Below are 14688 nucleotides of genomic sequence, written 5' to 3' on the forward strand. Positions count from 1 at the left end.
GCATTCCCACTGTGCAAGGCAGGGTACCGGACCCCCCATTCAAGCAGGAGGCAAGCCTGGAAGCCAAAGACTTCTATGCCCTGCAATAGGAGGGGAGAGTAAACGGGGCAGCTTCCTGCCTTTGCGGTTCAGGAAAGCACCTTGCTCCTGCATCTGCTGTTCTCCAGAGCTGCGGCTGATCCAGCCTCTCCCACAGAAGAGCAGCCCACAGCCTGCCCTTGGGGATGCAGGCTGCCCCCTGTCTCTACCCAGTTTATAACAACATCCTCATGACGTGTTCAACTGGTCAAATGTCAAAAGGAAAATAAATGCATGAGAAATGACTAAAAGATTTTTAATAGCAGACACTGTCATTACAATCATCTCTCCTGATCTTTTATTTAGCGTAGTGCAGAGAGCTTCAGTGGGTTAAAGCTAGTCTAAGGAAAAGCATGCTGTATTAGACAATGAAATATAGTTTTGACTCACACATCACAATAGAGCTTAGTTCTTACAGAGCATTTTAAACCTGATGTTCTGCTCTGTCCTGATCAAACAACTGCCAGCTTTTCCTGGACAATAAGCATTTCTCAGACACACCAAGCCTAGAGGAAGCAACTGAACAGAACCTCCCTGTAATAGAGCAGTTCTAGTTGTTGGCCAGAGCTGAAAAGGAACTCCCTTTCGTATGCCATTCACCTTTGTTCGCACGAAGTAAAGAACCAGTACAACATTTCTGAATGGCTAAAGCACTAAAGACGACACTGAAATACCAGCAGAGCAAACAAGAACAGTTACTGATGTTCAGCTACAGGAGACAGTCTCCAGCTCAGTTATACTTCTTTTCAGCCCAAGCACAGCTACTGGAGCTTTAACAGCTGTCTATTCAGACCTAGTAAGCCTATTTGTCTGAAGCCCACCATTCTCTCACTGTAGGAAGCAAATTACATGTTTGCATTATTGCTTTGGCTTGCTTGCTGGGACCTGAAGTGCGCTGCATGCACAAATAGACTTTTCTATTTCTCCATCTATAAAGGATAAAAAGGAACACTTGCTAAAGTAATGACTCCCAGCTAATAATGTCCATCAGGAAAGACGCATCTTCTCCCCTGCAGAGCTGTGGATTATTTGTTTACATTGCAGCATCTTTCCAGCTAAGATGATGAAAGAAAGTCATCGTCCCAGGCACGTTTTGGAAGTGCTTAGTAAATCATGGTAGGATTATCACAAGCTGCACGAAAGTACTACTTACTGTGACAAAAGAATCAGATCCATGAAGACTATATGTTCTCCAGAGAAGTAATCAAGCTCTAGAACATCTTCCAAATGGAGATCAAGAATTATTTGCCAGCAGAGACAGGACTTAAACCTTGACCTGAAAACAGCCAGTTCTCTTGTGTATCGACTGTTAAGTGACAGCTTCCTCTTTGGGGCTAGAAAGTCTCCTTTGCTCTCCCACCAGCATACTGAGTGACCTATGCTGCTACCTAACTTACTGTTGAGCAATTTCCCTGATTCTTCACCTCTAAATACAACCCCCACAAATAGGGCCAGACATAAAAATAGGATGCATTTGTCACGAAGCCTGTTCTACTCACCCACAGAAGCATACACAGAAGCATATTTTCAGCAGAAAAGATCGAATCTAGGCAACTGAATTCAACACCTTAAGCACTGCTTTCCAGAAGACCCCATCTCCTCAGACTACACAAAGGCTCTTAAAGACTAGCCTTTTAAGCAAATACCTACAGCTGACTGTTACAGGCCCCATCTGTCCACTGCCACAGAGTAAGTAGCTCCTAACTTCCCCAGCTGCTCAGTGCTCTTAAAAAAAAAAAAAAAAAAAAAAGGCTATGAGAATTGGGGGTAACCCAAATTAGATACTGCTTTTCTAAGTAGGAACTCTTTCAACCAGTCTATGAAACTCCCACAGCAGCATTTTGTAGTTAAGACTGGAGGTTATTGGTAGCCCTCATGGCAGGGAACAGGATTCAGAACTGCACCCACTTTTTGGCTTATCCTTAGAGCCATCTTTCTAATGACAGACTCAGTGTTTAAAGTCTGCAGTGTGGAGGCGGTCAATAAGTAATTTGAATGCTTAGGAAAAAAGCTCTTGGGTCTTTTATTTCTGAAGGGATTATTCTGAAGGAATTATTCTGGAATTTCTTTTCTCTATGTTGCATCCATTTAAATACTTTCTACTAGTGATTTTTCTTCCTTCCTTGTTTTATTTTATTCTTGTTACAAAAACGAGATGTCAGAAAATCTGACACATTGCTGTACCATATGCTTAGTGTCTATTTCCAGCAGCAGGTGAGAATCTCATGATTCAATTCCCACCTGTGCCAAGGCCATTTTACACCAATTTGCTCTGTAGGAAAACATGGAATAAAAGCAATAAAATCTGTGGAAGACATGTATATATGGGTTCCTGTGCACAGTTTCAGCACTGCCCATATGAAAAGGGAGTACATATATCCATTTCCATCCCTGCACAGTAAGCATGAAAACAGGAAAGCATTGCCTAAAGCCAGCATCACCAAGTCAAAATGTTCTACAAGCTTGGTCAGACTCTGGAAAATAACTTGTCGGCTTCCTTCTGCAGGTCCATTTTCTTTTACTCTTTTAGTGTACATGCTTAGAAACTTCCATAAAAAGAAAAAAAAAAAGTATTTTCCTGTAATCACCAGGTGACAGGATATGGTGATTTAAGGCATAGCACCTGATATTGGAAAACTCAAGTCATAAATGCCAGACTTGATGAATCTACAAATCTGTCCTTCCTGGAACAAATTTGGGTCTTGAAATCTTAGCATCATTCACCGGAGTCCTATTCCCCGATTTATTCATCAACGAGTCCTTGCCTTGAAGCAGCGTAATGATATTTTCTCTCTGATGTCTAATTGCCAGCTGGAGGGCTGTACAGCCAGTGATATCTTCCACATCAAGCAGAGCACCAGCCTTAATCAAGGTCTTTATAATGGCCATATTGCCCTTGAGGACAGCAAGGTGCAAGGGTGTCCAACCCATTTTGTTCTTAGCATTGACATCTGCCTTGCACTCCAGAAGATTGATGACAGTCAAAAAGGAGCCCCGCTGGACTGCAAAATGGAGGGGGGCCCACTCTGACTTCTCAGCGATGTTGGGATCTGCCCCACATCTCAATAGCTCACAGACTACCGGCTCGTCGCTGTAGCGAGTAGCCAGGTGAAGTGGCGTCCAGTCCATGCTTCCTTTGGCATTCAGTTTGGCGTGGCTACCTTTTAGCAGGTGGATGATTTCAATGTGTCCTTTGAAAGAAGCCAGGTGCAGGGGAGTCCAACCTTTGTCTGTCCTCAGCTCCACATTGGCTCCGTATTTGATGAGTTTCTCACAGATGAGATACTTCCCCTCACCACAGCCAGGTGCAGGGCACTGTAATGATTTTGATCCAGGCTGTTGACAGAGGTCCCATTCTTCAGCAAATAATGGACTACCCTGAACTTCCCCCTCTCCACAGCAACATGAAGTGGGGTTCTATGGTTCTTCTGCTTTTTCTCCAGGTCCGCTCCTTGACTGGCAAGCAGTTTCACCAAGCTGACATGTCCAAAGCAAGCTGCCACATGGAGGGCGGTTTTCCCATCAACCTCCTGGATGTTGGAGTCAGCCTGGCGAGACAGCAGTACTCGGGCCACATTCTCAAAGTTGTTCTGTGATGCCAAGTGCAGAGGGGTCCACCCGTCATGCTCTTGAGCATTTACCTGTGCCTGGTGGTCCAGCAAGAGCCGTACAATTCTGTCGTCCCCATTCTGAGCAGCGAAGTGAAGAGGTGTCCAACCGTCATCATCAGGCATATTGATGTCCGCATCATGCTCTATCAGAACTGAGCAGATCTCTGGCGACCTCTTCTGAACAGCCATAATGAGTGGAGTGTAGCCACAGACTACCTGGCTGTTCACATTGGCTTTACAGCTCAGGAGAAACTTCACCTTTTCCACATTTCCCTGGATCACCATGAGGTGAAGTAATGTGAGGCCGTTTTCATGGACTCTACAGATTTCCTCAGACAGGATGTCCTCTGGACTTTCAGCCTCACTGTAAGAAGGTGGGATATGAACCTCTTGATCATCAGTTTCTAAAGGCAGGGGAACAGAATAGGAGAAAGAGAGTAAGACCAAGTGAAATAGCTTGGTGCGCACAAGATGGGAGGGAGAACATGTGAATCTTCATAGTATGAAATGAAATAAAAGTCATTTTAGAGACAGGGAATATGAAATGAGGCAAGACCGCTACATGCGGTCTCTTAGAAAGCAGTGAGACATTTGGCCTCTCCCTCATGGGAACTATATCTGCTATTTCCTGTACAGTTCATTTTCCTTAACTTAAAAAGAAAAGTCAGCCACATGGAAAACTTCCTTGAGCCACATCCTTATCACTGGAGAGCGAGGAAATAGGCTATTTTTTGTAGGTTTCCTCTTCTTTATTTTTGAATTATAAAGAAAGTCCCCTACTTACCACCACTTCTGGTGTCTCGGGGGAAGGTGAACTCTTCTTTGTCACTCTCATTTTCAGGAAGGGGAAAAGAAAAAGCCGTAAGACAAAGTTGCTTATTTGCATTCTATAATGTTTGCACATAGTTCTTCTTTGCTGCTGCTCTAGAATTTTGTGTTATCATTCGAGTCGTTTTTATCCAATCCTGTTATTGCATCCAAAACTCAGCAGAGCACATCATGACACTAACAGAAATGCGGGAGCCTGAAAATGATCTCTGGATACCAATGAGATTTTCCTCCTCTTACTAATTTGCTCCCAAACATACATATATTCTACCTCCTTATTGCAGCACGTGCCTATGGCAGCATCCCAGCTAGTCATTTGCTTTGTTGTATAGGGAATCCAAACACCCCCACCTCCCCAATCCTCTGTACTCAGGCATCTTGTTTCTTGCTGATTGCACAACTAGGCAAAACCTCAAAACAGCAATAGTTCTCAACTGCTACTTCTCCCTGTATGAAGCTGACTTCTAGGCACAGTTACACTCCAGTAGCTGGACTAAAATTGGGACTATCCTGAAACCTGATTTTTTTCTTAGTCAGAGAAACACAGGGATTTAAAACTTTATTTTTTCTTCTATGAGAGTTGTTTAAACCAGAATGTCCTCAGTTCTATGGAGCTGGAAAATGGTTATTTGAGCACATATGCCAGTGCCATGAGCAGAACCCCCGTGATTCTGTGTCTGCTTGAGCTTCTTTTAATGACTGAGGTCTACATGATAAACCCACTTCATCTGAGCAGGTAGAAAGAAGAGTCTTCCTCTTGGACTGTCTATCATTTAGCACACTGGCCAGCTTGCTAAATTCATTTGCAAGTTTCCTATCCCCATAAATGAATTACAGATGTACAGCCTAGGCAAACACACTGTGCAAAGGTTGCTGAGGTGCCCTGTTTGTCTGATGATAAACAGTGATGAGAGAGGAAACGTATTCTCAAGAACTGGTAAGAACAGGGAAAGGTCTCAGTGGAATTTCCTGAGTGGTACTGGGAAGCCTTCCTCACCTGCTGGTTCCCAGAGATGGCAGGCTTGTGGGACCTCTTCCTAACAAGGCGCTCATTCTCTGGATCTACTACAAGGCTTTGTATCAGTGACAGCAGCATGTCTGTTTCTACAGGGATATCTACCAGAGCAAAAAGACTGTTAGCTGTGCAGACTACCCAGATGTTCAGAACCCAGTCAGTACCCAAGGTTGTGGAAGTCTTCCACACATCCTCCACATGGGGAGGAAGGAAAGAGGGAGAAAGAGGATGTGTTGACAGCAAATGGGTACCAAGCATTTCCAAGGCAACAGGCGATTTAACTAGCAAAGAGTTATACGCAAGCTTATCCCTGACTTGTTAAGCCAAGCTGACCCTTGGCTAACCCATATCACAATCAGCTACTACACCTGTAAAGCTTGGCCTTTGCTTAGGGTCTTGGTCCCAACACCTCTTCATCAAGTCAACCATCTGCTGGCATTCCCCTGGCCAGTCATCACTGATGGGTTCTAGACAGGGCCTCTTTCCTGCTGCAACCTTGACTATAATGGCCATCATGTTGGCTCCTGAAAAAGAGCAACGTGCACTGGGCTTTTTCTCTGTGAAGATGGCTGTAATAAACATTTAGTAAGTGCAGAGAACGTAAGAAGTGTTCATATTTACCTGCATAAGGTTTCTTCTGCATAAGTACCTCCCAAATGACAATTCCAAAGCTGCAGGCAATGAGAGATCATAAGCAATCACTCCCATATGGACACGAACATAAAATTCACTTATTGCTTTCATCTTCTTGAGAAATGGGAAAATTAGGAAAGAAGTTCTTCGGGATGGAAGGATTTCATCCCCCACACCAAAAGGACAAGATCTTATGAATCATCACATACATCTCCGATGCCTCAGTGAAAGGGTTGGTGTAGTGAATGAGTGACTTAGAGCATTTCCTGCGAAAGTCAGGCTCTCACTGCCTTTTTTTTCCACTTTATTCACATAGGGTTTTAGAGCCCTTGACTCCTGCAAGTTCATGTGGCCATGCAAATCCTCCTTTGCTTCTTGTCTTGGGTTACTGTGTAGTGTAAGAAGCTGATGAATTTCCAGAACGTATATATGTAGCTTGTGTAAGTAAGTGGGCTGCAAAGCATTTTGGCCAAAAGGAAAAAAGTAAAGTTGAAATCTTTTCTCCACCTGTTACTGACCAAAATGAAGCCGAATACCAAAGTAGACAAGCAATATTACAGTTGCTTTAAGATCGAAATAAATCTAAGCAGCGACTGCTATGAAAGAGCAGACACTGTTCTGTGCTCTAATCTTACTCCTTTTCTATAATAACTTCCAGCAACCTGACAGGGTATGATGGAACCTAAGGCAATACAGTCTGCAGCTCACATGGGATTGGTGCTGCACAGAGATGCATCTGGTAAGAGATAGATGATTATCCACAGATAATCCCACTCCCCCTCACTCTCCGCCACTGAGGTTGGAGTACCACATGTCACTCCCAGTGTGTTCCCCACCAAGGACATTATGCAAGGCAGAGAGCCAGAATATAAACAAAAGGAGGCAACGTGCCAGTCTCTCTTGCTCTGTATAAGAGCTAGGTGGCAACCCTGTGTGACCTCTGAACAGAAAGGCAGCCCTTACCTGTACACATCATATTTGATTCCTGGGGGCTTGCTGTTCTGGAGAAACATTTCTGGGGGGATGTAGCTCAAAGTGCCTCTCAAAGCAGAGCTTTCAATATATTGCATTCGGCTAGACTGCTCCATCCATTTTGATAGCCCGAAGTCTGAGATCTGCAAGCAGAAAAAATGAAAGCCGCCTCCACAATGCTCCCAATCTCACCCCTCCTTATATTAGCTGGGAGATACCTCCATCCTTCATCATCAGGGATATGAGGAGGTGCCTAGCAGCTGAAACTTGATAAAACCCGGATAAAATTGCAGTCAGTGCTTTTCACTAAGTCCAGCAGATTCGCATTTCCTCCTAAGTTGGAGCCTTAAGTTCCTAGTTCTGGCACAGATTGCCTGTATGATCTTGAGAATACCATGTAATTTGTTTACCAGCTGCTTCTTAGAAGCCCCACTGGTCAATCTTTCATTCAGTGTTCCTAAAGAACCTAACTTACTAGGATTCTGGACTCATTTGGCAAAAATAACGTTTCTCTTATTTGAGAAATAACCTGTCCCTACAAACAGCATTAAGGTCATACCTTGACATGCATATTCCCATCTAGGAGGATGTTCCCTGGTTTTAGATCTAAGTGCAGCAAAGGAGGTGTCATGCTATGCAGGAAATTCATAGCCAAGCCCATCTCATGGATAACCCGGAATTTGAGCTGCCATGACATTTTGTGAGTGGGAAGAATTTTCTCCAAGGACCCTCTCGCCATATATTCCATCACTATTCCCAAAGGGCTGTTGCAGACCCCATAGATAGTGACAATGTGCTGGAATTTGATTTTCTCCATCTTGGTTGCCTCTTCCATTAGACAGTTCATACTGGTCCTGGGGGAGGGAAAAAAAAAGTGGAACCAAGAAATGGTATCAGTCAATTCGCAGGCTAAGTTACTGTGTAGTAGCTTGGTGATGGCCAGCCTTTCCAAGCAGCTTTGCCTACCCCAAAAAGATTCATTCCAGTTTGCCCCTTGAATTGGTGATAATGCAACCACATCATGATCTTTTGCAGACTAAAATCTAACATATAAGGTGTTATGACTTTTCAAAACGAGACGAGGATTGTTTGGGCAAATTCAACCACTAGGCTCCTACAGAAAGAGATCAAAACTTCCATCTTAGTCCAGCTCTTAGAAGACCTTCAGTGATCACAGAAAGCCTTGTCCATGTGCTTGTTTTCACACTGCGGTGAAATTTCCAAGTGATGCTTCCCTGAAAGCATGATGTCAGGAGCAGGCACAGCATGGCGAACCATGCCTTTTTCATACACCACGTGTCTACAGGGTAGCCTCAGTGGTAGCCTGCACACTGCTTGCAGGCAGCCAGGGTCCAATGACACACTAACCTGCTGAGCATGAGTATATGGAGGCTTGCATGGCCAGAGGGCATGCCTCGGCCATACCTATACCTATGCCTCCGCCTGCAGCTTTCTGTCCGTGAGCATGGTGAACCTGGTCCCAAAGGGAGTCTAGACATGTCTGTCCATTGTTGCCAGTTTTGGCAGACCTGTTTCACTAAATCTTTACATTTCCCAACCTGCTGAACGAGTTGAGGTGCCCAGAGGATGCTGACAGCAGCCAAGCAGTAAAGTGCCAAAACTGCATTTAAAAAGCACACCCTGGGAATGAATCTGAGCTTGCAACAACATTATGCCAGGCCACTAACAGCTCTAAACTTAGTTCAGCTAAGCAAATCCTTCTGCCAGACTTCCTCTAGCAGGCTCCCCACAGTAAAACGTACCTCTGTATTGAGGAATCTCAGGTATTGTCTTTCCCACCGTGGGAGAAAGGCTTAACGCAGGAAGACAGTTGCAACCTGCAGCATAGAGGGTCACAGATGGATTCTTCCCCCTCCCAGGCAAATTACGAGCATGGAGAAAGAAGTGACTTCTGTGATTTCTGGTTCCCTTCCTGGGACAGAATCACTGGGTACTGCCCCTGTCTGCTTCCCTCCCAGGCAACCCAGGGGCTGGTGAGAGCCAACCTGCACAGAAGGTTAGGCTGGATCCTGTCGCAGACCAGCATTGTGGGGAGTAACAGAGGGAGTGAGGTTAGCCGAGGAGGAGGCATTTACACCATCAGCACAGATACGTGAGAAGGTACAGCAAGAAGGTGGATGTTAGACAAGCAGAGGGAGCCCCAAGAAATGAGGCTTGTAAGGGAGAAAAGCAAGAGCCCCAAAGCGATTCCCATATAAGAATCTGACTGTTCCAGCCCTCCAGGAAATACTGTGACTGCATCTGTGGCTGTATTTTCTTTTTCTGTGGGTTCCCTGTGATTTTTTTTCTCTCCTCAGCCTCAACAGACCTGCAAACTATGAGCCTTTGCAGCTGACAGAAGTTGAGGCGAGAGCCATCTTCCAGCCACTCTCTTTCCTTCTCTCAGGTGATACCTAGATTCACTGAGCCCCTGCCCTCCTTGCTTTCATGTGCCCACGGGGATGTCTTCCATCATCCCACAAAATCCATCTCTTGTTTTTCTCTGACAAGCAAAACCATCCAAGGTTAATAAACTTGCTGTCAATTTGCCCCATCATTTTGAATGAACAGTGCGAAGCAGTCGGTTATGCATCAAGAATGTGAGCAGATGGAAGTCACCACACCGTCTTCATTCATAGCTACTGATGAGACACATTGTTTTTACAAGCCCACAGACAGGAATGCTAAGGACTTTTAAAAGCTCCTCTGAAACTTTTGCCTCCTTTGCCAGCTTTAAACCCGGTGATTTTAATGACTAATTTAGTTTAATAGATACCCATTAGTCCCAATGTCCAGTGAAAGCTGCAAATAAGTAATCAGGCTTCTTTTATACACATGCCCATGTTTAGTTTAAGATGCCTACTTCAGCCTCCAGATTACAACGCTAATTGTTCTGAATAAGCATTCCTTTCCCACTTGCACATGCACGTACACACATAAGAAAGAGAGGCAAAACTCCAGATCACTAGTGTTTTTTCCACTCCCTTTGGGTACCAAAAACTTGACTTCCCAGGGAGAAGAAGCCATGTGAACATTTCCTTCGGAGTTTTAGCACCAAGTCACCACAGATGGCTCTAATCGACAGTTTGAACTGGTGAGCTAGAAGAGACCGCACAGTTACCTCTCCACGTTGGAGTCCTGCAGCAGGTACGGAGAGCATTTCACTGCATAAACTGTTCTCCACCTCTTGTGCTTGACTTGGTACACGTGCCCAAAGCCTCCGCTGGCCACTTTAACCCAGTCTTCTTCAAAATCCCCCTTATTAAAGACAGTTAAGCCGCCCAGTTGCCGGTCTCTCTCCGAAGTCATGACAGAAAAGGCAGCCTGGCTGTCTGCCTCCTGCTCAGGCGGTATCAGAGAAGAATAAAGGAGCTCTTCCTACTTCTGGCTTGCATAGGGAGGTAGGGAGTTACCCGAGATGAGCCATGTTACTTACTGCCAAGAGGTGGATCCTAAGTGTCACTCTCATTTGGTATGCAGAGGAGCTGCATTACTTAATTCCAGGCGCTCATGCCAGGCTAGCTCATGCGCAGAGCTTGGCCAGGCTGGGTGTATGTCTATATTTCCATAAGGCTGCCCTTCTCTCTCACATTAAGCACTGGGTGGGCAAATGCTGAAAGAATACAAGATGAAAAATGGTGCAATACAACAATCCTTCAGCAATTGCGCTGTGCTGAAGATAGGATTCCTCACCTGAGGCATCAGTATACGCTGGGTGAAAGTGAGGCAGACTGATGCTTCAAGGGAAGGAAGGCCTTACACAGAGAGAAATCCACAAGGCTCCAGCGCAGCACAGCATATGTGAGCTGGATGAAGAAGAAAAGTGGAAAACACTCCAGAAAGATAAAGAACAGAGAAGACCCCATAACTAGCATGTGGCGAACATGAGTGCATGAACCTGTGAAAATACTTAAACAGAAATACAGCAAACATGGTGAGCCAGAGTGGTTACCTCAGGGATAAAGTATGCTGTTGAATGCCTGCAAGGGGCATCTGAAGAAACAAGAGAATACGGAAGAGCTGGTCTGAGCAGTTTAACCATCACCATGTGAGCACTAGTAACAGCACGCATGCTTTTAGTCGCTTTATGCCTCGACTCCCCAGCTGTAAAAAGGGTTTAATGACACTCGTCTGGGTCTTGTGCATGTATGTCTTTAACGACTTAGCACGGGGACTATCTCTGTAGGGAAGCCAATGTCAAACACAACGTGGTGCTGGTTTCCTTAGTGCTACTGCAGTACAAATAGTAACTAGTATTTCTGAGGGGTAATTGTCGTTGAGTCTTGACCTGACATTTTTAGCTACATATCCGATCTGAAGAAATTCTTGGAGGAAGACTGATCCAGGTGGAAGTGCAAGCCACTTCTCTGTTGCATTTGACACGAGGTGCTCTGGCAATGGCTCATCACTCACAACTGCAAGGCTTTAGGGAAAGAAGGAAAAGAAAAAGGAAAAAAGCCAGCCAGGCTCTGCAGCCTTTTAGGGAAAAAAAAGCATTAGCATCTGACACATGATTGTTGCTGGTTCCCTGCCACTCCCTAAGAGTTGCCCACCAAGAGTGATGCTTCTGGCCCAGGTACCGCCCCCGGCCACCTCCACTCCCAATTGCCAGCACTCACCTGCCGACACAAATTCAGAGCCGAGGACAAGCACGATGGGGCTCCATTCCCTCGTGTTCAGGCACAGGCAGGACAAAACCCTTACTGAAATGCTCAAGTTTTATTATAGCAAGCTCAGGAGAAGGTGAGGGAGGAAAACACCCCATGGTGGCAGAGTGGCAGCTGCTGCTGCTTCACTTCCTGCACAGGGCTTACAGGTGTGCTGCATTTCTTGGCAATTAGCTCAGGCACCTTCCAGGATCTGTCTCGACTTTAATGGCATTAAAATAAAAGGTTAAGAAGTGAGGCAGTCATGCCGATCATTTACACCTTTATTGACAACAGCAACTTACATTTCTTGAAATGAACCTTTCCTGCTTTTGCCCCAAACTCAGGAGCAATTTTATCCCAGTCCACTCCGAAGAACACCTTAACTGTGGAAGTGGCGCTCAAACTCACTATTTCGCAATTGTAACACTTTCTTTTGAATTTCCTAAGGCACAAGCTAGCGGTGCTTCTCTGAAGCAAATGGGAACACTGCAGTTATCAATGGCCCCCCTCGGCCTTGAGAGGCAGAAGGATGGAGGCTGAGACGGTCAGGGAGGGCTGGGGCCTTCCCCCTCTCAAAAACCCAGCCCCAATTCGCTCTGCACACCAGTCCCATTGCACAACACATGCAACTGCAACTCTGTCCCTAACAGCTCACACGTCCATCCCCTTGCCCTGAACTGCTGCTGTAGGAGTGATTTATGTTGGTTCATCTTTGCACTGAGCTGTAGCTGGCAGGGCCTTTCTCTTGCCCCTTCTTCAGCCTCCTGCCGCTCCTCCTCTGGCTCGCTCTTGCCTCGCGGTTCCTTCCGCACACGATGGATGCCTCTTCTTTCTTCTCCTCCGCCAGCTGCTGCAAAGGCAGGAGGACGCGGTCAGGACCGAGAGGGACGCCGGCCCCCGGAGGGAGCTCTCCACAGCACCACCCGACCCCCGGCCGTCCTCCCACGCCTACCCCCTATACCCTAACAGCGCCCCAGCCCGCCCCCCCCCCCCCCCCCCCCCCCCCCCCCCCCCGGAAAAAACCTCGCAGATCGGCTTTTCTCACCGAATTGGTGCTCCGGTGCTCCCCCGGGCGCCACTGCTGCCACCTGCGGAGTTCCAGCCGGTGCCGGAGCTGGGCTCGGAGGCGGGCACCCTGGGCAAATGGAGCTGGGCATGCAAAGCAGCGGCCAGAGAGGCTGCACCCCTGCTTACAGGGGGCTCGAGCCGCTGCCTGGACTGCAAAGCGCCCGGGACTCCGGGCCGGGCCCCGACTTACAGGGCAGCCCTGGTCCCAAGGGCCCACGGAGGCTCCCTCTCTCCGATTCAGGGGCACCCTGACCCGCACCCCGCTAACGGGGTGGTTACCCCACACAAGCTGCCAGCTAAGCACTACTGAGTGCTGGGCACTTTCTGCCCTGGAGGCAGGTGAATCGGCAGCAGTGGCTGGTGACTTTGGCAAGGGCTTTTCCTGGGAGGTTTTGGGGGCTTGGGCAGAACTTCCTGAGGTGGGCTCCTCATCCCTTGGGAGAAGCTGCCGCTTCAATGCGGAGCAGCTGGTTGGAAAGTGGCTGGTGTTTGGGGCCTGCAAGTGGTGCTTGCCACCCTAAATCTACTGCCCTGCCCTGCCCTGCCTTGCTCTGCCCTGCCCTGCCCTGCCTTGCCCTGCTCTGCGCTGCTCTGCCTTGCCCTGCCCTGCCCTGCCGTGCCCTGGTCCCCTTTCCCTCTGCTCTCAGACCCAGGAGCAGCTTGGGAGAAAGAGAACCACCGGGGAAGGCAGGAGGCTGGGGGAAGGGGCCCGTTCCGGGCATCGGAGACGTGCCTGCAAGCGGGGCCCGGGTCCTGCCTGGGCAGCCCTGGCACTGGGAAGCCCTTTTATTGCCTTGAGCTGGGCCACCGCCCCAGAAGCAGGGCTGGGGCCTCTGCGCTTTAAGCCTCCAGGCTGCTGGGCACCACAGGGTGAGAAAAATGGGTCTGAGGCGGCTGAGCCCGGGGGCGTAGAGGCCGGAGGGGGGAAGGACGGCCGGGGGTCGGGGAATGCTGCGGGGAGGTCCCTCCGGGGGCCGGCACCCCTCTGTCCTCCAGGCGGAGGAGCTGGCGCTTGACTGCGCCCTCCTTCCTTGGCAGCAGCTCCTGGAGAAGAAAGAAAGAAGAGGCATCCATCGTGTGTGGAACTGCGAGGCAAGAGCAAGCGAGAGGAGGAGCGGCGGGCTGCAAATGGGGAAAGAGAAAGGCGCTCTGGGCAAAGGGACCTCCCTGTCACCGGGGCTGCAGTCACACAAGAACATCCTTGGCGCTTTTGGGATGGTTTTTATGGGTTTGGGGGAGGTACTTGGCTCAGTGCCATTCCCTAGATTTTTAGAAGCCATTCCAATTCTGTGTTAAGACAGCACAACTTCCAAATTTTTGCCCCTGAAAGGCCGGGGCCAGGGGCACCCGCCTGATTACAGGGGGTCCCTCCAAGCACCTCCCGCCGAGCGCAGGGGACCCACACAGCCCTACTTACAGGGCGCTCCCCCTCGGCTCGGCACTCCCAACAAGCCCCACGGAGCCCGAGGCTCCGACCTGCGCCCGAGTTACGGGCTGGCCGTCCTGGCTGCAGCACACCACCACGTCTTCAGGAGCCCAGGGAGCGACCTTGACCCCAACTGCGGGGAGGTCACCCCAGCCAAAAGCAGCGCCAAAGGCGGGACTGTGCCCTCCGGCACAGCACCTCCTCAACCTGCACCCTCTAAAGGGCGAGGGAGGGCTCGTTCCTGTGGGCTGGCTAAAGCAGCCTCCCCAGCCCTGCTTACAGGGAGCTGGGGCTGCTCCTGGGGACAGAGGGCTCCACGGCTCGTGACGCACGCCCCGAGTACAGGGCTGTCACGCTGGCAGCTCGCCAGCAGGACAGGCAGCCACGCAGGCAGAGACCCAGGCCCTG

The 14688-nt window shown here is 48.4% G+C and overlaps 1 protein-coding gene across 1 annotated transcript; it reads right to left on the reverse strand.

The window, feature by feature from the left end:
- Positions 1 to 2745: 2745 nt before the first annotated feature.
- ANKK1 (ankyrin repeat and kinase domain containing 1) lies at positions 2746 to 10446 on the reverse strand. The gene is given in 9 exon segments (XM_050911045.1): positions 2746 to 3371; positions 3374 to 4093; positions 4474 to 4519; positions 5515 to 5633; positions 5901 to 6056; positions 6154 to 6203; positions 7129 to 7280; positions 7697 to 7991; positions 10259 to 10446. Coding segments are annotated over 9 exon segments (2352 nt in total).
- Positions 10447 to 14688: the final 4242 nt, after the last annotated feature.

This window comes from Gymnogyps californianus, chromosome 25, assembly GCF_018139145.2.
Source record: "Gymnogyps californianus isolate 813 chromosome 25, ASM1813914v2, whole genome shotgun sequence".
Classification (NCBI taxonomy): Eukaryota; Metazoa; Chordata; class Aves; order Accipitriformes; family Cathartidae; genus Gymnogyps; species Gymnogyps californianus.